The 23,857-nt window shown below is 37.0% G+C and overlaps 2 protein-coding genes across 3 annotated transcripts in view; one reads left to right on the forward strand and one right to left on the reverse strand.

Annotated features, from left to right (window-relative positions):
- Nucleotides 1-915: 915 nt before the first annotated feature.
- Nucleotides 916-23,857, reverse strand: part of LOC129370492 (calpain-5-like) — a 37,919-nt gene continuing 14,977 nt past the window's right edge. The window contains exons 4-13 of one of the 2 annotated variants that reach the window (XM_055046519.1): nt 18,219-18,427; nt 17,857-18,049; nt 16,637-16,830; nt 15,252-15,329; nt 14,250-14,445; nt 13,091-13,213; nt 12,801-12,997; nt 12,366-12,487; nt 11,247-11,383; nt 916-9,692 (exon numbers count right to left, since the gene is read on the reverse strand). In XM_055046519.1, the coding sequence (XP_054902494.1) occupies nt 9,510-9,692; nt 11,247-11,383; nt 12,366-12,487; nt 12,801-12,997; nt 13,091-13,213; nt 14,250-14,445; nt 15,252-15,329; nt 16,637-16,830; nt 17,857-18,049; nt 18,219-18,427 (1,632 nt within the window). In that variant the 3' untranslated portion in view covers nt 916-9,509. Of the gene's footprint in view, nt 9,693-11,246; nt 11,384-11,794; nt 11,875-12,365; nt 12,488-12,800; nt 12,998-13,090; nt 13,214-14,249; nt 14,446-15,251; nt 15,330-16,636; nt 16,831-17,856; nt 18,050-18,218; nt 18,428-23,857 lie in introns of those variants that run through there. The other variant, XM_055046523.1, reaches the window with a different exon arrangement.
- Nucleotides 20,890-21,772, forward strand: LOC129370493 (olfactory marker protein-like). The gene has a single exon (XM_055046524.1). The coding sequence runs from the start codon at nt 21,139-21,141 to the stop codon at nt 21,613-21,615; it is 477 nt and encodes a 158-aa protein (XP_054902499.1). The 5' UTR covers nt 20,890-21,138; the 3' UTR covers nt 21,616-21,772.

A 23,857-nucleotide genomic window follows, 5' to 3' on the forward strand; every position in this document is an offset into this window, starting at 1 on the left:
GAGGTCACAATGTCTTAGCTGTGCAACAAAATGCTCAATTACCAATATATATCAATAGAGAACATGTTAAAAATAGACCTGAACAATGAAGACAGCTTCACGCTGAAATTACTATTTCCTACATTTAATAGCATGTCATTGAGAAATGGATAAATCAAGAACTTATTTTTAAGATATTCACCTGCTAACATCTGTCCTCTCCACAATGCTAAAGTACTAACATTAAGTTCCTTTTACATTATCTTAGTGATCTATTCTTCTATTTTAAAGAAGCATGGAACATTCAATCAAGCAAGACACTGCTGTTCTCTCTTGTTAGTGATATCGACCAATGAAGAGGACCCATGAAAAGCTTAAAAACATAAAGTTGTTCTTGAAATCAATAATGATTTAGAGCACTAATTTATTTAACTTGGGATCTTAGTTAGAAATGTATTTAAAATATATTTAGAAATGTTTCTTATGCTTTAAATTTGTTATTTTGTAATTATGTTATTTATTTTTGTACTTCTTCCATCGGGAATTTTTTTTGTTTATAAAAAACATTTTTCTCACGGTACAAGTGAAATAATCTGCCAGTAGATCTAGGAGTTTTTCATCAAGAGTATAAGTAACTATTTAAATAACTGAAAAGTAAGTTTGTTTTGGCTTATTTCAAGTGTACTAAGATATTCGCACTAGAAACGAGACCAAAAATGCTTGGTAAAATTTTATGTTTTTGCAGTGTTGCAACTGTCTTGAACCGGCCCCAATTGAAACTGCAAACAGTTTGAAGGAAAGTGAGAGGAAGAAAACAACTGTGGCTGTATTGTGGAGTATTTACGGAGCTCTGACCAAATGTGTGATGATTTCTTTTTATGTTTTACTGAATTTTGGAGTTTGTTTTGCTGTCACACAAAAACGACAAATTCAGGATATGTTTTCTAGTTTTATTTCAAAGTCATGCCACAAGTTGACATAAAATACAAAAGAAAAAAAAGTATTTCAGATTGTAGCTATAAAATAACCACAGTGTAACCGAAAACCAAATTCAGCTAACACGCAATAGAAAAAGAAAAGCAAAGCTCACACTGAAAGTAACGCACTGACAAGCTCACGTTACAGAACATATAGCACGGCTCTCCGGTACATAGCTATCAGTAAACATATCAGTCAGGAGCGCAAGTTAAAGTGGATATATAAAATTAACAAGCTTAGAAAATACTGATAAAAGATACTCGATACAAAGACGGTAGCATCTCCTAGAAGAGTCACCATGCAGTAGGTTTCCCAGGCTCCAGTCAACAAACATTGGCAGAAAAATACAAGAGAATTCACAAGCTCATTCCTTAAGTGGACGAGACTCAATGTCAGGCTTGTTTTATATTTTATAAAAATCTCAGTTTATCGAATCGGATGCGGTCCATAGGAGAAACCAGATGTTTTCTCTCTGATATTTTGATCTACTTGATCACATGCAGCACTGGGCAAACTGATGTGGTTGTTAAATCCATCAATCCTAGAGTTGAGAACGGATAGAAGTCAACTTACGGATGTAATTTTCAGTTTCACTGATCACATTTCTCCTGCTTTCATCATAAAAATGTGTGAATTTCTGAATCCTCCTTCCACTGAACTGATCTGCAGATTCATGGCCATCATAGCCCTGCAGAATTAGTCCCTTAGGAGTAAAGTAGCTCCATATTTACCTCATAGGAGGAAATGCAAAGGTCATCATTGTTTCTTTAAATTGTATGTGTTAAGATCATCATGCCATCTGTTTTGATGGACTGGTTGCATTTAAGTCCAAATTCACAGCTGATGAAATACTGATAAAAGATACTTGACTGAATCAACCTTAAGAGTATTTTCTATCTGGTACCTTCACAAAATGTAAGCCACTGAAACCATCACATGTCACATGTGGGATAACAGAGTCACCAGACCAAACCCATTTCAACTCCAGAAGCCTGGAAGTGAGTTCAACTAGTCGCCATTTCATCACATATCAAGGCAAGATTGACAGATGTTACATTTTTATCTATTTTAAAAAAAGTTAATTAGCATTACTTTCCAAAAAGGTGCAACAGGTAAAACGTCACACTAATAATTTTGCTCCAATCTCCATTAAAAAGGAAAAAAATCTGCATCCAGTTCAGTGGAAGAAATGCCAAAATTTGTGGCCCTAATAATTCACATTAACTAGCACAAACAGTGGATGATTCACTTGTAACTATAAAGAACTGATATTAGTGTGCATCAGAACAAGGATCAAACCACCTATAGACTGAGTTGCTGCTACTTTTATATACATACTGCAAAATGCAGATTACTGCATACAAAATATTAAAAAACTGGATACTGTCTCAATGCATGCAAGTGTGCAACGAAGGCCTTTAATTACACACAGCATGTTTATCAAAGTAGCAACAGCGAATAATGTTTGCCAACTGTCTGAAGGAAAATCTTCATTCCTGTGATTCGAGATGAAACAAGGAGATCTGAAAGCGTTTTCTTTGTCTTTTTTCTTTTGTTTTTGCTACATGCATGGCCGCTTTTTGATTCATATAAAAGTCACCACCGTTCAGAAAATTTGGGCTTCCTTTAAAAACCTGTCTTGGAGTGACCATGCAGAAAATGCTTATATATGCAGAAGACTGAAGCAATATAGCAACTATCAAAAAACACACTCAAGGTCCAGACACTCCGGTCGAGCTTGGTTAGTAGCTGGACGGTTTGTGTGTGTGCGTGTGTGTGGTTAACAGTGAAAGCCATAACACTTTTGGCAAAAAAGTTCACATTATGCAACAATGATAAAGAAGCATTGCAGTGAATAAACAAAGCAGGATACAATGGAGAGCAAAACATTTGATAAACATTTTTGTTCCAAAAATTTTTTAACTCACAGTTCATAAGACACAACGCAGCGTAACGTAACAAGCCACTGGTCTTTTTGGCACTGCTGTGGCACATGATTTTAAAGAAATATGCCTAAAGGTACTCTTATGATGACTGTGGTTTCTACTAGGGGTGCACCAATAAATCAGCCACAACTTCCTTCACTTTGGGAGATGAAAAACTGATCTTATCATTCTCAAAATTAGCTTCTGTCTCCTTAAAGTGTTAACAACAGTCATAGACTTAGCGACTTTGACGCTATATTTACCAATTTTTCAAACAAAAAAATAGAAATGGGCAGGTCAGGCTTTATAAAGATTGTTGATTGGCCAGAAAAGTGCAATTGGTGCACCCCTAGTTGCTACAGAAGGAGAGAGAGCATAAAGGCTTAGAAATGTATTTTCATGGCATTGTCAGAAGATGAGCTGATATTTGTGTCATTATCCCAATATAACAAGGCTTATTAAGTAGTGAAAACATATTTTACACACTTTGAAGCTCTTCTCTTTCTTACATTTTCTTCCCATCGGAAGGTACACCTGGCTAACTTCTCTTTTGCTTCTGACCAGACCAATTATTGGAGCTATTGCTGCCTTTGAACCTTTTTTATTTCCATATAGAAAGTACACCTGGTCCAGTGTACTTTCTGATTTTTCCGTTTTGTTTTTCTGTCCTCTCAGCAACCAGCCAGACAGTTTTTCGTATCCACTGTCACCCCATGCTTGCCTGTTGGCAATAAAACTTATGATCAACTACATTTTTGATGATTGCTTTTTAAAATTTGGACTGAATTGGACTCCATTTAAAGAAATTTTCTGAATTGATTTAAACTGAATTTTGACCAAATTGAATCTGATATAACTGGAAATCATCTGTCTTTTTAAGTGGTTTGTCTTTTGGAGTAATATTGCTTAAAAGTCTCTGGAAAAACCTGTTACCTCAAGAAAATCAAGACTGCTTTTGCCTTCAGTAGTTAGTCTTTACATTTAATCAAATTAAACTAGTGAGGGATGGAGTGGCAACGTCCTGAGCACAAATCTGGAATATTAACACTGTTAGTGGTTTAAAAAAGCTCATTATTAGTTTTTAATCTTATAAATAACTCATTGATGATTAATCAGATGTTCTGAAAGTAAACAGATTCAAAGGTGTATTCTTATTTTTGTGATTTACAGAGTAGAAACAGTCCAGCTTGGTTTGCAGACCAGCTCAACTTGTTCACTGCCTCTGGTTTATTTTTATGTCTTTGGCTTATTTTGATGCTTTAACCTCAGTGAAACAAATTAATGTACCTAATTAAATGCTCAGCCAAACGAGACCTGGCTGATTTTATGGGATTTGGGGGCTGAATACAGAGAGACAACATAAACAGGGGGAGCCATAGGGAGAAGATGGGGTTATGTTTAAGGCGTCCTAATTTGTGCTTCCTTCATATTTGTGATTGAGTCAGAAATCTGAACGTACAGCTGCCTAATTTTCAAAACTTCAACCATTTACATTTGAGGCATTTTAAGAATCTTCAGTTACTTTTTAACCCAGTTATGTCGCCACCTGACAACCATTCTCATTCAGGACAACCTTAACATAATGTTCTGTTCGAAAATAAAAACAAAGCTGTAAGAAAACAGCTTATATTATTCAGGACCGGTTGGCTTTACCAGTGAAGAACTTGGCAGCTTGAGAGGAACAAAATTTACCAGTTTCTGCTCCATAAACATATTTTTGTGCATTAAATGCTAAACTCTGTGAATAAAGATCGATTTGACATTTGGCACAACTGATTTGCCACTACACACTCTTCATCCATCCCTATGGAAGTTATTAGCTGTTGGTTTTGAGGACAATGCAGTATTATGCTTACAAGGAGATGCTAACAATGTTCAAACCATCTACAATCTGAAAGAGGTCAAATCCTTTTCAGCCGCACTGTTCAGTGAGTTCAGGCTGCTTCATACACTGAAACTTGAGCAGAACTTTATGAATGGGTTTGGTGGGTTTTTGTGTTTTATCCTCGTCTTTGTGAATGAAATCCAAACAAATCATACAGCGTTTGGTTCTACTGGAACCGGAGCAGCTTCCACTTTCTGTCCAACTGAAAACAATAAGGAGCACAGCGAAGAGAAGTAGCACCTAGAGAGAGGTCAGCAGCTGCTGCTAATGTTCAAAAGCTAGAGGCTTTATGAATGCATAACTGTAATAAGACATAGCTGCTGCTTCACAGCCTTCCATGTGATCCGAACCGGACGAGGGTCATTGGGTGTCGACATGCTGACTCCTCAAAAGCGAGCGTTTCCATGACGATCCAGATAGAAAGAATAAATAGATATCGTAACAGTTGAGCAGTACCGTACAAGGCCATGAACATATTGGAAAATAAGTCATGCACGACACGTTCATAGGGATGCTGTACACAAAACAGGGTTCCTTCACATGGAAAATCTAAAATACTGTAGCAAGTTCAAACTTGCAAAAATCTCAGACCGTTTATAATATTAAGATTCAGCAGGAACTTATGATATTTATACTGTGGGCTGTAAATATCAAAAAAAAAACTGAGTGGGGAAGGGAGAAAGGAAGAAATGAAGAAAGATAAGAAGGAAGGAAGGAAAAAAAAAGAAGGAAGGTACTGCGAACAAACTGGGAACAAAGTTTTATAAATGCAAATATTCTCTAATTTTCCCTTTCAAACCAGGAAAACCTTGGATTCCAGACTTTTCTAGACCTTTCCAGACTTTTCCACACTGTGCAGGAACCCTGACAATAACTGGAGTGACCAGTTTAAATAACGCCTTGTGTGACCACTGCAGTGATAAAACAGAACAGAAAAACTGATGTGATAGTTTCTCACAAGAGACTAGCCTTACATTCAAAGGAAATGCATTGATGATAGATTACAGTTTAAATCCTAACTTCTAACAACAAATGAAATAAAATCCAGCAGTGCATAAAACTCACAACTGCACTTTTGAGTCAACAAAACCAAAACAAAGTTCATCAGGAGCGAAAAGCTCACAGCGTGTGGCCACATGACCGATGCAGGAAGAGTCATGGTTAACAAGAGAGAAATACGTTCATCCATCCTGCCGAGACCGAGACAATGGCACAAGCTGATTGGCAGAAACGTCTCCGCTGATAAAAAACTTCCAGTTTCTTTGAATTTGACGTTAATTAAAGTGCAAGATGTTCTGCTCACACCTCCCCACAGAAATGTTTCTTCCAGATACAAACAGGATCAACAGATCTGCACTCACCCTCATCTGAAGTAAAGCGGCAGGAACCGAGACAAACACACAAGCTGCGTTTCCAACCACAAACTTTGACGATATTCCACTAATTTTGACACAAACACAATTTCATAATTGTGTTTTTGGAAATCAAATAAGAAACATAATTAAGAATCTCACGTGAAGAAGTTTGTTCGCGCGATAAGTCATTAAAAAACATGCCACGCAATGATCATCCAACTACTTCCTGTCGCCTACTTAGTGGTTTGCACCAGTGGCAACATCCGGTTGTTGATCATGTGATGTGAAAGAAGTGTTTCCTTTGCAATTTTATGACTGAAATACCACCTCATCTTAGTGGAAAAACAGGTTTGTTTTATCTTTTAAATTGTTGTTTTCTCCTGCGGTATGTAACTTTTATTAAAAATATATTTTTTGCACATTTGTTGAATCTGTCGCTATGTTGTGACTGTATGGTATGAGATGGATAATCTGAAAAAAAAAAAAAAAAAATACAGCTTCTCTACCTTCTACTAGTGCTAACCAGAAGCAGCTAATCAGAGCCAAGAGGTGGGAGTTAACACTGTCAATCACCCTCAAGGAGTACATGAGCTTGATTGACAGCACTAAGATCCTCCTGGCTCTGCTTGGTTGTTTTTAGTCTGGAGCCCTGCATTTCTTCAGACAGCAATAGTAGCTCAGGAAGGAGGTGAAAGAAATTGATCTATATTGTCACTAGATGATAGTATGAATAAATATGAAAAAACATCATTTTTTAAAAGTTACATACTGCAGCAGGATACATGCCAGTTCTGAAAAAACTTGTTTTTTGATGGAAAGTTTGAAGTGGTTTTTGGCTATACAGAAATTTGTTTATTTCACAAAACTGCAATGGAAACACGCAACACACAAGTCACATGACCAACAATGGGAGTTTGTTACGTATTGCAGCTTTAAGCTAATTTATGATCAATGGAAACGCAGCTGGTGTCTTCTCAGAAGCCCGGCCACTGTCTTCGGCGAGTCTTTTCACTGTCGTCAGGCTCTCGTCATCGGAAGCATCAGGCAGTGGTGTTGCCATTAAGAGATGAAGTGGCACACGGGGTGGTGGTTTGTGGCTAGGCCAGAAGGTTCTGAACGGGACATTAGAGAGCGAAGGGCCCAGCTCATCTTTGGTCCCATAAAGCACTTGGTTTATGTCAAGCTGAATCTTTGCACTCCAACGTTGGGGAAAACAGGGTAAACGATCAGGAGCCCCGGTTGCTAAGCTACGACTGGATAAATGTGCAGCACAGGCAGAAACATTTTCAAGCCATGCAGTTTGCAGATCGTCCAGAGCAACCGGCAGCGAGTTTAGAAGTGACGGGGGACAGGGGAGGCGAAGACTTTACACGTAAGCGCAGGAAAAGAAAGCTCCAGGTAGAGGGAGGAAATAGCTGCTGTTGGCTTTTCTTTGTAAAGTTCAGACTGGATGCTCTCTGAAGCAGCTGCAACCTGACGAGGTGCTGAGGCGTCTAGGCAGGAGGATTGAGCTCTGACAGGAAGGGGGGACAGAAGGCTGTAGATCAGACGGTGCTAACACTGAAAACAGTTTTCACAGAACTCCTCCCCCATCTCCTGAAACAGGAGAAACCGACTCAGCCTTAAGGCATTGCAGAGCCCTTGGAAAGATTGGCACATGCATGGAGAGTGCAGAAATGTGTGCATAATGTACTGTATGACGAGGGCAAACTCAGTTTGTAGCAAATAATTTTGGACAGTTCATATAAAGGTGACCTATTATGCTTCCTTGAACAGGTTAGGTCTATGACAGGTGGTGACCAAAACTGGCAGATTTAAACTACTGGAGGACCATAAAATTCAATAAATTAAAAATGCTAAAATTTGTTTTATGGGATTTTTTTTTTTTTTTGCTCAACAATAGCTCTAGTGGTCTATGGGCTGTACAAAACATGTTCGTTACAGTTTTTGCACTAAATCATTCTTAGATAATGATATTTTAGTCTGGTCAGTTCAGATGTTTTAGGGCCTGTTGTGACTTTAAATGACAGGAAGGGGGAGAGGAGGCCATGCACAATTATACAACTGTATATCTTTGAAAAGCAGAAGAGGGTCCTTCCGCGCAACCAACATAAATGTGTTGCCACTGCACAGTCTATTCTGGAAACACAATCCGTACCGCTGGCTAACTTGCGCATGCACTAAAGAAAATACTTCTGGATCATTCTCAAAATATACATTTACATATTCATTTGTATTAACTAAAAAACTACATATGCTATTTTCCTGGACTATGTTATAATTCTCTTAATGAATAATACATTTTATAATTTGGTTCATAGATTATTATTCAATTTAAAAATGTAATAGGACTGAAGGAACTGTGAGATATTTAACCTGGACAAAAAAAGGACCTTTACTTTCATAACAATCATATCTTTTATGAGATTAGCTAAAGGTGTTATCAATTGTACAAGACTATATCCCAATAGTACTCTATCGTTTTCACGTTTGATTCACAGGTACATACATTTACTGGAAGGTTGTATTTTAGAAAATAGTCTTTCAAAATCCAGTAATACTGTTTTTATTCTTATTTTTGGTTATTCTCTTTGAAACATGCACTATTTATTATAGTTTATAATAACTAAATATATTTTTATTACTATGTATATATTTATATATAACATCTACAATAACTCTTTGAAGTTACACTAGCATTTCATTTCCCTGTGGGATCAATAAAGCTTTCTGAATTTAATTCAATTCAATATTTACAATTACAATGATTACCAAAAGAAAAAAAGAAGCAAACATACCTTTGTTGGAAGTATTTCTTTTAGCACATGAGCAAATTAGCTGATAAATAGATCGTGGAGTTAAAAGTCAACAAGAATACACTTGTCTTTTCCAGCAGTGTTAAACCCAGCTGACCAAACATGCTGGAGTTGGGCTGCTAGGTAACAGAGCTGGGCCTGGGTGGTGTTGCTAAGTAATGGCGCAGTGCCTGTAAAATGTGACTTAACAATTGGGAGGTTTTTGAAATTCATAAATTTATCTCCCAAAAAAGTTTTTTAAAGCGTTTGGGCTGTTTTTAGAAACAGTTGAGACCCAAATGGAAGGAGAAAAATGTGCAAAATTTGAATTCTGCATAATAGGTCCCCCTTAACTGAAGCTTTCCGGACTTGTAGAGTGGCCCGGTTTCAAATAATATTATGAAACAAATAACATTATCCATTCTATTCTAGCAGAAATTTGTTAAAACATATCCCTTATGGCACCTTTTACCTACACGTATGGATGCAGGTATTTTGAAAAACTCCCCAAAAAGAAAAAGTAGGAAAACAGAGTGAAGGACAGTGAGCTGAGAAAGATGGGTGAGCCTCCCCAGATTCGGTAAAGAGCTTGTCAGATGTTGGTGAGTGTGGTGGAGGTGAAGAGGCGCACAGTGAGCATGCCCGGGATGTCGTTGTCCTGGCGACTGCCCTTGTCACGGAGGTGAAGCGTGTGCTGCTCCTGCCGCTCATTGGGCTCACTGAACAGGACCACCTGTCCCAGGAAGGTGTCCATGATCATGTTCTTGTTGTAGATCTGAGCGCCACTCATGGGAAGCGAAGAGAAAGGTGGGAAACAGAAAAGGGTAAGAAGAGAGAAAAGAGAGAAGGAAACAGCAGATAGAAAAGAAATGTAAGAAGAAGAAAGAGAGCTATAGAGATGTGCAAATGAAGGCGTAGACCCAGAATTTTTAAAATTTGATTATGTTACAAACAAAATATTTTTTTGGTACTTTATGTTATAGCCTAAAAGCTTCTCACTCTTTTCTACCAAAGACTGCATGACAATATTTAAAATGTCTTCCAGTTTGAGTGTTTAATGTTCGTTAGAAATGAAAGTTTTTTGATCCTTGAGAATGTGAACTGGCATTATTTGAAAATGGGCTCATAACAGCAATATTATTGTGTATTGCACTAACTTCTGGAACAATTTGCAGCACAATTCATTATTGTGACAAGCCGACTAGCACATACAGTTGAAACCAGAGGCATACATGTATCTAATAAAAATATAAATGTTTTTTCTTTCTGTCTGAAGTCACATACTTTCATTACTTAAATGCCATAATAATGACAACCGGAATATGTCAGAAAAGTATTTGTTAATGTCAATATCATTTTACATACAGAATTATTACTATCTACCTAACAATGAGGGAAATCTCAGATGACATCATCATCACCTGATGGCATCTCCTATCAGAAGCTTCAAATGCTTCTGATAGGTTAACTGAGACATTGATTTAATTGGAGGTTCACATGTGAATGTTAAGGCGACTCCTCCACTTAGCTCCTTCAGACTAGTCAGCAGTAATTAGCAAATAGGTGGTGGATCTGCTGAGCTTGTCATGTGAACGAGTATTCAGTTCAATCCTCCGTTATGTTGTTTACAACCACTGAGCATTGTTGTTATGACGTGCTGAAGGCAGTGTCAAAAAGAGCAGAGGCTTAAAGAGGCCCAAACTATCTGATTTTTACACAATTTTTATAACCACCGAAAGTACTAGTGATAATTGATTGTGCAGTAAAATTACACTAGAAAATACACAATGCTGTCCCTTTTAATAAACTCAACCGATTTAAGTTGTAATGTACAAGAAAAAAAAACATCAAGCACCTGTCCAAATCGCTGCCATCAGCAAGACATCAGATTAGAGGCAACAAATATCCCCAAAGCAACATTTCAGAGTTAAAATTTATTTTAATGTCTTTTTCAGTTTATATTCAAAGATATGCTATCATGGGATAAATGTCAAAATTGTTTATAATTTTTTTTCTCCATATGACCCAGCTCTTGTTCCCTATTAGGCTGTTAGTAAATGGTTAAATCAACAATGTCTTCTTTGGTAAATATTAAACCTTTCAGATCATGTTATTTTTTTTTTTGACAACCGATTTTTATAACAACCGAAAGTACTTTCGGTTGTTACTGATCCTGCTGTTTTTTGGAACAGCAGGATCAGTATTTTTGAAACAGTTGAATATTTAGTGTTTAGGCCTTGAACTGCTCGCGGCTGCCGCAGACAAGCGGACCGACCTGCAGCTTTATTCTAAACCAGCCTGGGATGCTGAATCAGCAGTGACCGCTCACCTCGACATGGATGGCTTCCTTGGGCTTTTTGCGATAAAACAGGCCTTTGATGTCAAAGTTTGGGCAACGTGTGTCTTTCTGAACTGGTGAACGAACCCTCTCTCCTTCACAGGTGATTATCACGTAAGAATCCACAGCTGCAAGAAAAAAAGGCAGAAAATTGCGTAAATATTTGGATACAGATAAAAGTTTGATTTGATAGTCAAAAAAAAAAAATACACTGACAACGCCAAATTAAAACGGTTCAGATATGACTTGACAATTATTTATCTGTATTTGTTGTTACTATGGATTTTGTTCACAAGTTAGGCCATATGTAACTGACTGGATGGACTTGCTTTTTCTATGAAGCACTTTTTGTAAATAAAGCTCTTTAACTGCTTTAAGTAAACTGCAGATTTTAATAATGAAGAAGGCTTCGATTAAAAGGCTTAACAAAGCTTCTGCTAAAATGAAATCAATAAAAAAAAAAGTATGAGAAATGGCAGCCAGGAGGCGCTGCGGTACCTTGTGTTTCATCCTAAACACTGTAGCTTTGTTCAGGGGTTCCCAAATATTTCCAGGCCACGATCCCCCAAAGAGCATTAACCTCTTGCTGGGGATGCCCTTTGCTAATCGACACACAATGCTACAAAATATGTAAAGAAACATCAACTGTTAGATGGCCATGAGATCTGTGGCAGAAAATTTTACTATCAGATAATATATTACGACTTTATCATGAAATAACACAATTTTTCATTACAATCTCCTCTCTTTTGATAAGAAAATATGCAATATTTTAGATTAATTCCATAAAATTTTATTTTCTCTAAATTTTTTTTCTTGTCAGAATGTTTTAGATTTCTTGCTGGCGATGCTAGCTTAAGGAGCAAAGCAGCTTATTGAATATGACTGGCAGCCAATCACAACAATTTGTATCAGAAATAATGTTCATATGATTTATTTTAACTTATTTTCATTAAAAAAAAAACCCACAGAAAACAAATTTAACATAAAAAAATTTATGGGATAATATTTTTTTATTTTTGCATTTCTTTTCCTGATTTTCCCTCTAACTTTCTGCGTTTTCCACAGCGCCCTCTGGAGGCCCCCACTCAGACTACAGCTGTTGTTTACCTCCGTTGGTGTCCTGCCCCTGGAGCCCCTCAGCACTCACTACATGGACCTGAGTGACCAGCTGAGGGTAGCCACACATCCCTGTCCAACAGGTCTGAGGAGGATCGTCCAGAGTCAGCTCTCTGCAGACAAAGAGTTTACAGAAACACTGAGATGTTTCACCCTGAAGGATTTTCTGCTGCTGCTTTCCAATGAAGCAACAAGCACTTTCTATTCATTTTGAACACAAACAGAAAGTTTGAGGATACAATGTTTATAATGTTAGAAACAAAACTGATAAGCTCATTATTTCTGCATTTATAATGAGTTAGTTTTTTTGTAGAGATTTAAAAGTTAAGATTTAAATGACCATAGAACCTGGGAAAGATCAAACTGTCTTTATAATGTCTTAAAGAGGTTGTATTACAAACTTTCTTGGTTGCCCCTCATAATTACTTGCAATCTGAAGGCACATCAGTGAAGACCCGGAGCAGAAATTCTCCCTGCTGCCCGGGGTCAAAGGTGGTGGGGATGATGACATATCGTCCTTCCTTTAGCTCCTTCCTGAGGAAGACGCAGCGCGAGTTGATGTAAATGGAACCGGCTACTTTCTGCTGGGCTGTGTGCATACGGTACTTTCGATTCAGTTCCACCTGTAGATTGACAAGATGTTTTCGCAGAAGTTAGAAATAGAAGCAATCATGCTTTTATTGTTTTTTTTTTCTTTCTTTTTTTGGTGTTCTTACCCTGTGAATATCAAAACCGATAGCAAGATTTTCCCCTTTGCCTTCTTTGGGTGTGGCTCTCTTCTCTTTTTGCTGCAAGCAGATCAGCACCTCATCCTCCACCTTCTTCACGTCAAACACATACTGGTAGGAAAAAACAAGAATCTGTTATTGCCCTCTACAGCTGGTGGTCAGTGATGAGGTCAGCTTCTATGCACCTCAAATCTGAAACAAACTTCCAGAAAACTGCAAAACTGCTGAAACACTAAAACTAAAACCCACCAGTTCAGAGCTGCTTTAAAACCATAATAAATTGAACATTAATCAACATATTTGATTTGTAATTTTGATGATGGCATTTGACAAAATGTTATGTTTATAACTGAATTTACAATTGGTGACTGCATGATGTGTTTATGATGTTTTTATGATGTAAAGCACTTTGAACTGCCTTGTTGCTGAAATGTTCTATAACTTGAATGATTGAAACTTGATTGAATATTATTGCTATTTTGTTTTTGTCAGCTTATACTGTGGACTGTATATTGCTGTAAGACTAGGCAAAAATGTCATTGTTGTTAAAAATAAATAAAAACAAAGTTAAAATTTAACTTAATTTAAAAGTAATTACAATTAAGTTTAATTTTAAATCAATTAAGATTAAGTTACATTTTAATGCAATTTAAATTAATAAGTTAATTAGGCAGAAAGCCTAAACCTGTATCGTTCAGAGTGCATTCAGGTTGTGCATTTCTTTTAAACTAAGCAACTAAGTAAAGTAATAGAAACAATATTTTTGAAAATAAGTAATCAGAAAAGTAAATGGATAACTGTCTTGGGAAATTAATCAGTAATTAGCAACTAATTACTATATACAAGTAAGACTGGACATAATAAATGAATAACAACCTGTTGAGTAAATTGCACAGCAGCAGTTTCATGTTTTGCCACCGTGCCTCATAACCGCTTAAACATAAAAATCAGCAACGTGGAGAAAAAAACTGGTTGAAAAAGGGAAGTTTGGCACCACCGGTTGACAGCATTTCTAATATTTAAAACAAAAAACTGATCAATAATTATCATGTCAACTGATATAAACCCCTTATATCATGATGTGTTTTGCAGCCATATAGTGCAGCTCTATTTATGAGTAACTTGACCAACATTGCTGCTGACTGACCTGAGGGTTCTGCAGGAAGGTGGTCTTGTGGTTGATGCAGCCTCCAGACCGGTTCCGAAGAGGGTCCTGGCGATGGATCCAGGAGCCCCTCATCACCTCCTCCTCCCAGGTCTTGTGAATACTCAGGTAGGAGGTATTGATGAGGCGGCAGAGGATCAGGTCAGTGAAATACTGGCAGAAGTCATCAAAGTTCATCCTGCAGAAGGACAGGCAAAGAGGAGAAGATAGACCAGAGAGAGTCGAAACTGGCTGGAGGAAAAGAGGAAGTTCTTAAATGGGTTCAAAATGAAAGGAAATCAGAGCAAAGAGGAATGTTAACAGGTTACAACGAGCCTTCCAGCCTAACTGCTGTGGCTCATCAAACAAATATCAGACAATGATAAACTAAGTTAAAAAAAAAAGCTTTCCTTATAGATTTAATTTGTCAAACAAAAAATCCATCCAGACCAACTGTGTTCTACTTAAAATTGCAATTAATTCCCTTGTTCAGACATGAATTAACTGTGATTAAGATTATTTTTTCACAATCGAAAGCCTGAATTACAAACAAAAGATATGCTGCAGTTATTGTTAAGTTGGAATAAGTTTTCACCATATTGTCAACCATAAATAAAAATACACAAATTATAACTTTTTTTGGGAGTGAATTATGGTTCATATGAAAATCTAAATTGGCAGTACAGTAACTAATGTACCAAATAGTGCATCTAAAAATGCAAAAAATAAGAACTTTTGAAGCTTATTTGGTTCTGCAGTGTAATATATATGAATATTTATCATTTTCAACAGTATCAATTTAACATCATCACTATTATTTGATTTTAAATTTTATTTATTTGATGCTGGCCAGGAAATCTTAAATTCTCTCTGCATTACACCTAGCAATATTAAAATATTTTCTATTTAATAGTAGTACTATTAGCAGTATTGTGTTGCAGCATCATCAGTTTAACCCGAGATAATGATGTTGGTACAAAGTGTTAGAAATATTCTGGGTCTCACCAGAACTCGCCGTCATCCTGCACGGTGACACCCAGCTTTTCTCTCTCACTCTTGCTCACCTTGTTCCACTCCTCAGAGCTGAAATCAGCAGGAACACATAAACCTCCATTTTTGTATTTCACACACAGTCTGTCGCAAATATTAAAACACGTTTTTCTTCTTTCAAAGCTGTACATTAAAAGAAACTCAAAATAAATTAAAAAGTAACATTTTACCTTATCTGACTTGTTTTAATACAAAGTAGTAATATTTATAAAGTGCATAGAGTTTTTTGCCGACTCCTTGTTTGTGTTTTTTCCAAACATTACAAAAAGGTTCAAATTAAATGGGACAGAACATTTTCATTATTAAATGTGAAAAAGTTACTCTCTTTTTCAGACAAATTAGCAGATGTAGATGTCTGCTACAACTACCATGTCTGCTACTAATGTCACACATGATGAAATAGAATGCTCCTACTACTACAGCTATTTATACTCTTACTAATAATCACAATTTAAAATAAATAAATACAGTGAATCATTCACACGACACAATGCACTGCTTCAGTTTGCTTAGCTCTAAGCTAAACCTTAATGTCTGTTGTGTGTTCACAGCTCTGGGGATTCATTATAACTTCTCTAAGTGTCTCTGTTTATGATCGACTGCTTCCTCATAAAAGCCTTCCAGCTTCCACTCAGCAACAGGTTTGATCAAACCTCAGCTAAATAATTCAGCGACAGTCAGTGAATGAGATGATTCACGTTTCCTTAATGACATCTGTTTCTTTCACCCCCATCAATAATTCATATTCATTATTACCCAGACTTACCACCTTCCTGCTTGGTTTCTGTAGAGGGAGGACCTTTATGTGAGTGTTATCTGTTCCTCAGTGGAGCAGAGATGGACGAGTGAAGCAGAAATCCAGAAACCAGCCGCCTGAAAGGGCTGAATTCACTCCCTGTTGTTTACTGGGAGGCCCATTAGCTTGATTGCATTTCCATTTTTCAGTGTCTGCGTGACATTTCTCACTGTGTTGCTCTCTTGTCTACAATGTGTGCATTATTTATGGGTTGATCTCTGTCCAGTCATCTGAGATTTGCTTATTCTTTTCATGCAGTCTCTTAGAAATTAGCATGTCAAAGTCAGACTCAGAGGAAGTGAGATCACTTTTGGAAATTAATTCAGATAAAATGTTTAGACCGTTGCACAACAAGGTCATATATTATATATATATATATATATATATATATATATATATATATATATATATATATATATATATATATATATTCATTGTTTCTCCTCCTTTAACAAACACAGACAATTCAGTTACATCAAAATTATGATGGATATCAGCAGCTTCATGAGGTTTGAAAATAAAACATTTGCATCATTGTGTTTACCTGTCACTCCACGGGCCGCTCCACTCCTTCTCCCCCCAGGGGTTCCTCATGCGGATCATGTGCAGCTTCTCCGATTTGAAGAAGGCCAGCAGTCCGTGTCCGAGACGCACCTTCCGAACATCTGTCACGGCATAGGCGTGGCCTTTGACTAAACCACAGTCCAGCCGAGCCTCCATGTCCTCCACTGTGGTCGCCTGGATAAATGAAAGAGTGAGGATTCTGGAAGAACCAAAAAGTTAAAGACAACATGATCCTTTATTCTGTGAAATCCATAAAAAGTAAACATCTGGGTCAGTGGGTAGATCTTTGCAAAGCATCTATGTTGGAATGTGATTTCTTTCTTTAAAATTTCTTTTCAATATTTAACATCAGTAATCGTCCGCTACTTAAAGGTAAAAGTAAAGGTAATGTTATTTATATAGCATATTTTCAGCAAGAAGGCAATGCAAAGTGATTAGGGCTGCAACTAACAATAATTTTAGAAAATTATTATTCTATCGATTAATCCCATAAGAAAAGATTTTTTTATTATGCTCAAATGCAAAATGGATATATCTTTCCATTCAGTTTTGGCTTAATTAATCCTGTGAGTTTGTTGTTCTTTCACCATTTGTATGACCTAGTTAACAATTAATTGATTCCTAAATTAGTTGACAGTTGTTTCAATAATTAACACATCATAATTAATCTTACAAATTGTTTCAGCCTTACACAAGATAACATATTTTATTACCCACTAAGTTAATCACTCTGTTACAAGTAGGAAACTACAGAGGACAGAGGCTCCTGGATTCTGAACAGATTCTGAAAGTATGATGTCATAAATTTTATGTTTTTAGTTCCTAGAAGTCTTTATGCTAGATATTTCATGCATTATATTATAGAATATTTCTACTAGGGCAAAACGATTCATCGGAATAATCATGACAACTCAACTATTAAAATAATTGTCAACTAATTTAGTAAATAATTAATAGTTAACGGGGGTGAACATATGCACAAAACACCACGCGATTAAAAATCCTCAGAGCCAGAAAGCCGTAATTAGGAAAAAACTGTAAAAAAAAAAATCTCTATATGTATACTGTATCTAAAGCTTAAATGAAAAATCTGAAGAATGTGCCAATTTTTTTTTACCTAAATAATAGATTAATCACTAGAATAATCTTTAGTTTTCTACAGAAGTTTGGAGCGTTCAGTGAAAGACGTCGTTAGCTCACCCTGATAGAACAGCTGATGAGGCCGTCTCTGTTGTGGACCTTGAGTACTCGTTCAAACAGCTGGTTACGAGACGCCTCATCTGTTGCCATCTGACCCTCCAGAAGGTCAACAGGCTCTGAAACACCGCCAGTAAAATCCACCAGGGCGTCTGCTGTGTTTCCCCCATCCAAGGCCTCGTAGCAGCCATAAACCCTGCAGAGAAAGGAGCTCAAGTTCAAGTTTATTTGTTGAACATTTCAGCAGCAAGGCAGTTCAATGTGCTTTCCATCATCAAAACATCATACACATCACAACTTTTAATGTGTAAAACTACAACGTAAATCATCAGGATCTCTCCCTATCTGCTGGTACTGATACTGACTTGGCGTAGGCCTTTTCCACCAGGGCGCTCCAGAACTCGTTGCTGTCATTGGAGTGGCAGTAGACAAGCTGGTTGTCTACTGTTGGCAGCCGGTCATCAATCACTACGTCCACCCACTCACCAAAGCGCCAGAAGCGGAAGTGGAAAATCCCAGCATACGAGTCAGGGTTTTCTGTGTCCCACTCCTGCTCCTTCCAGTCCGGGATGACCTGGAGCAAAACGAGGTGGAAAACACGGTGTGAGCAGGGGATTCAGTAAGATCACGACCCGACATATCTGATGACGCATTTAGTGTTGGTGAACTAATTTATACACTTACCTAAATTATTACACCACATTAACTTTGTAAAGTGTGCCTCTTTTATTTTAATTTTACAATAGGCATAAAAAATGTTAACAGAGTCAACGGGAGTCCTATTTCAACATGACAGGAGTAAAATGCTGTTATTAATAGACACACACTGATCCAATATTAATGTCTATATCTGTTCCAACATTGAAAAAATTCTAAATTGGGCCAGTTTATAAGGGAAGAATATTCAGTCTAATTCTCTGCTTTACTCTTTTACTATTTATTCTACTTTATATTTACAGTTCATAATCTCACTTTCTGAACCATTTCAAAGGTTTGTTGCAGTTTATTTTTACCTTGTTTGACCAAGGTAGTCAACATATTGTTTTTGTCTGTTCCAGTTTCTTCATTTTTTCTTTGTTTTCTTTATTTATCTTACATTGGTTGTTTACTGACAGAATAAATTGCTTTTACATGCTGGTGCATTGAAGTGTGCTGAACTGGTTCAGAGTCCTGTAATAAATTTGTAATTCACTGCATTTATGTCGGTTAACAAAATAAATATGCATTAAGTCAATTAAACACTGTTTTTTTTATTTGATTATCATCAGTAAGTGAACATATGAGCTATGCAGAAATATAATGACTTAAAAAAAATGGCTCAAGAAAGGCAGGGAACTTTTCAAAAGGGTCACACTGGTTTTGATTTTTTTTTCTCATCATTGAAAACTGTTTTCTTCTATATAATCAGATTATCCAAAGATAATCTGAAACAGAAAGAAAAGAAATCTTTAGGGGAGAAAACATGTTTTTCCCTATTCTGTACAGACAGTGGTGGAACCTCCAACACTATGAACAGTGAGCGACAACAACATGTGAGCGAAGTGACAGGCCTCCAGCGGGTGTCCCTGGAGATGTCAAGATGAGCTAACTGAACAGCAGCTCCTGTCTGCAGGAGGCAACTCTGTGCCGATGGAGAGAATCCGGCCCTCCGCTGCTCCAGAGCAGGAGGACAGAGATGCATCATGGTCATTTGGTGACCCTTTGGATGGTTATTTTTCATGTTTCTATTTCTCACTTTATCTATCTTAGCTTTCATCTGTTGTGATGAAGCAACAGAACTCTGGGAGTAAGGTGACCTATTACTTTTCCTGGAACATGTTAGAATAGGTCTATAGGCTAAAGAAAATAAATTCATTACATATTTTGCACAAAATCATTCTCTGATAATGAGATTTTGGTCTGCTCATTTCTGCATATTTTGAGCTGCTGTCAGAATGTGATGTTTTAGGGCCTCTGTCACTTTAAATCCAAATTCCATTCCCTGTGGCCATTCCCCCCCAATTCAATATTTACACTCGCGTGAGAAAATTACTTCAAAAAGAAGTCATTTTCACAAGGTACAACCATGTGTCTTTGAAAAGCAGAAGTGGTACCTTCTGCCCAACCAACAAAAATGCAGCAAGTTATTTCTGGATGGTAAGTCAACAAGTAAACACTTGTTTTCTATCAAATTTGTACAAAGCACACCGCAGTAAAACCAGCTGACCAAACATGCAGGAAATCAACATGGGTTGCTAGGTAACAGGGCTGTCCTTGATTGGAGTTGCTATGTAACAGGGCTAGACTTGCCAAGGAATCAAACCAAGTTAACTTGGGTTAGCTAAGTAATGGTGCAGTGCCCATCAAATGTGACTTAATTACAAGGTTTGTAAGAATATTAACTAAAAAACATTAACTTATTGCTAAAAAAAAAAGCTTGGTGGCTTTTTTAAGCACTTGGGCAATTCTTAGAAGCAGTAGTATGATGGTGTTTTGTAGATAGAGAAAAAAAGGCACAAATGTCCACCAAAAAAACATAGAAATTTTGAGATTGATCTCCTAAATTTTCTTAGTAAAAATATGGATATTTCAAAAGTTTCAAGAGTCAAAGATTTTTGAAAACACAGTTTTCCAGAGAACATTTCTCAAGCTTTTTCAAGCAAATATTCAACTTTTCAAATTCAGAAATTTCCACCTCCTTATATTCCTCTATGATGGCACTAATATGGCATCAAATTACAGTAGTTGTACAGTAAGGAGCCAATTGGAAGCAGAAAAAAGTGAAAAATGGGAATTTTGTATAATAGGTCCTATTTAAGACTGAACAGAAGTACACAGTGATTTGCATTCACCTGCTATTTCTAACGTCCCAAGAGGAATGAACTAAAGTTTATTTTGTCATTCTTTTCCTCTTCAACACATAGGTACTGCCTTATTCATAACAGATATCTAAAAAGTGAATTATAAGTTTGAGCAATCCAGATGGAACTTTATGTTCTGGATGTTCTGCTGTAACCAAGCGAGCAAAGTCAAAAACAAACGTGTGACAAACAGTTCTAAGTACAGCTCCCAGCGGGCCGGTGCTGAGCTCTGCTTTGAAATGTAATTAGATCCTGTTTTCTCCTGGCTCATCTGTACCCTCCCTCTGTTCTTTAACACTGCTTAGGCAAGAAGTCATGCAAACTGTGGCAGTCAGCAGAAAGAGACAGATTAAGAGATAGTGGACAGAGAAAAGTCCAGCTTGGACACAGAAGCCAATTTTAATCCAGCCTGCAGTTGTTGTCAACCGCTGAGTGCTGTGGGAGAATGTCTACAAAGACTGAGCTGCATTTCCGGCTGGACAGCCAGCTGACAGAGATGATGCGCCTGCGGGTCCAGTCCCTGCAGCAGCGCAGTCAGAAGCGACAGGAAGGCGAGCGCTTGCTGCGGCCCAACGAGGCTGTGTACCAGCTGGACTTTTCCAAGCAGTCGCTTCGCTTCTCAAACTGGACGGTGCGTCTGGCGCAGCCAGGGCGCCTCACCATCACGGCCATCTCGCAGCTCTGGACGCCGGACCTCACCAACCTGATGACGCGCCAGCTGCTGGAGCCCGTCGGTGTGTTCTGGAGAACGGCTGCTGAGGACGCTCCCGCTCAGTGCTACGAGGCAGACGCAGCTGAGTTCGGGGAGAGGATCGCAGAACTGGCCATGGTGAGGAAGGTGATGTACTTCCTGTTTGCTTTTGCAGAAGGATGCAGCCCTGAGAGTGTCGAGTGCTCCATCACTTTCATGGTGGATGCTTAAAACACGCAATGAACTGAAAGAACTCAAAGTTTTACCTTTCTTGTGTCATAAAGTAGTCAGCTGACTTATTTTATGAATTGAAGAACATTTGGGACTAAATCTGTTGTTTGCTTTTTATCTCTGTAGCCATTAATGATGGGAATAAATACAGTAAAATCAAATAACAGCTGTGTTCTGGTTTTATTTGAAGGGTTCATATACTTTTCCCACAGTAAAATTAAAGCACTTTACATTTTCAAGGTAAGTTTTCAAACTTTTCCAGTACCACACTTTGGAGGTAAAACAATACAAGTGAACTAAAGAAGAGGTAATTAGGGACACTTAAAAAATTAACTGACTTTTATTTTTAAAACTTAGAATTAACTTTAATCTCAGAATTTTCTATGTTAATATATATATATATATATATATATATATATATATATATATATATATATAAAATATATATATATATATATATATATATATATATATATATATATATATATATAATATATATATATATATATATATATATATATATATATATATATATTTTATATATATATATATATATATATATATATATATATATATATATTTTTATTTTTTTTTTTTATGTTGGTTTGCAATCAAAGAATCAAACAAAGTCCAGAAATTGTAGAGCTCCCATTTGTTTTTTTCTTTATGTTTTTTTTTTTCAAGCATTTCCTTCCAATGTAAAGCATGACATGTTCACACAAGAGGGAGAATCTCCCTCTGATCTAAAACACCTGCCTTTTAAAGCATTGGCTTTTCCTAGACTAATTAAGGGCTGGAGTCAACATTTACAAGTAGAAAAAAAAACTGTCGTACTAAACTATATTCCTAGAAAGTAATTTACATTTCAACTAACAACTTCAAAACTAAAACAAAAACAATCTGGGCCCCAACAAAATCCACAAACATCTCCCTTCCTCTCAAACAATAGATTCTGAGGTTGATTGAAAACACCAGGTCCTTGTCAGCACTGCTCATGGGCACGCTTCCATGGCAACACATGACCAGGTGACCTCAAAGAGAAGAAAAAATTATTAAAGCAAAACACCAAACAACGCAAGTTGCTTCCTCCAAACAAAATACACTTAATAAATAAATTGGAATATAGAAGAACATATAGATATAGAAGTATATATATATAGAAGTAACAACAGGACCAAGACAGAAATACTAATTTAACAAAAAGAAAATCCCTCAATTTCAATAACTTTGTTTAATGCATGAAATATAAGATGATCAATAACTTACTGAGTAATTTGTACTAATTAATATACATTACATTGAAACAATTCAACCAAATGGTGTTAAGGTAAATTATGTAAAAGACAAAGAAAGTTACAATAATTTTGGTAATGCCAACTGACCTAAAACAAGTCAAATTTAACTTTAGACATTGAGAAAAAATTTATTAGATGTATGAAAAAAGTCTGGTTTCAGATGTAAATAACATTTCCAAACTTAGGCTTTTAATGAATCATCACATTACACTTTGTTACAAAACTGTTCAGTTTGAAAATCAAGCTTTATACAGAAATAAAGAACTGTCCAAACCTTGAAAGCACCTAATAAAAATTTGAGAATTTTCAAGGCTTTCAGATGCTTGTATAGCTATATTTGTCATTTCTTGGGTTGCGAGCTGAACCAAAATGTTCCTGTCTGACAAACATTCAGCCCAGAAGAGTTTCCCTGAGCCCGGTCCCACATGAGGAAATGCACAGAGACAGAGTGAGTATTCCCCAGCAGATGAGCAAACCGCCACATAATGGTGACCCTGACAAACAGGAGGAAGAAGGAAGCTCTCTCCCTCCTCTTCCTCCCTAAGGCTCACCGTGGTTTCTACAAAACGCCTCAGGCTCTGCTCAGGAACTGTGCTCAGGAACTGTGCTCAAGAGGTGCCTGAGAACATGTGAATGTGTCACAGATCAGGTGAATCTCAGCTCATTTCTTGTCAGCAATTGATTTTGTTGAAGCACAAGAGGTTGAGTCTGGTTTCACCCAAAAAATGTCAGCGCGCTCTCAGGAGTCCCAATTAAAACCATCCCGCCTGCAGCCTCTGAATCCATGAATATGGATTATAGTTTGGTCTCCTCATTGTTATGCATCATTCTGCTCATTCTTGCATGTCACTTGTTGACCAAAACCCAAACTGGACCATACAAGATTGTGTTTCAGCTGTAGCTGTTTTTTTTTTTTTTAGCTTGATGAGCCTAACAATGACCAGGAG

This window comes from Poeciliopsis prolifica, unplaced genomic scaffold, assembly GCF_027474105.1.
Source record: "Poeciliopsis prolifica strain line A6 unplaced genomic scaffold, Auburn_PproV2 SCAFFOLD024, whole genome shotgun sequence".
NCBI classification, from domain to species: domain Eukaryota; kingdom Metazoa; phylum Chordata; class Actinopteri; order Cyprinodontiformes; family Poeciliidae; genus Poeciliopsis; species Poeciliopsis prolifica.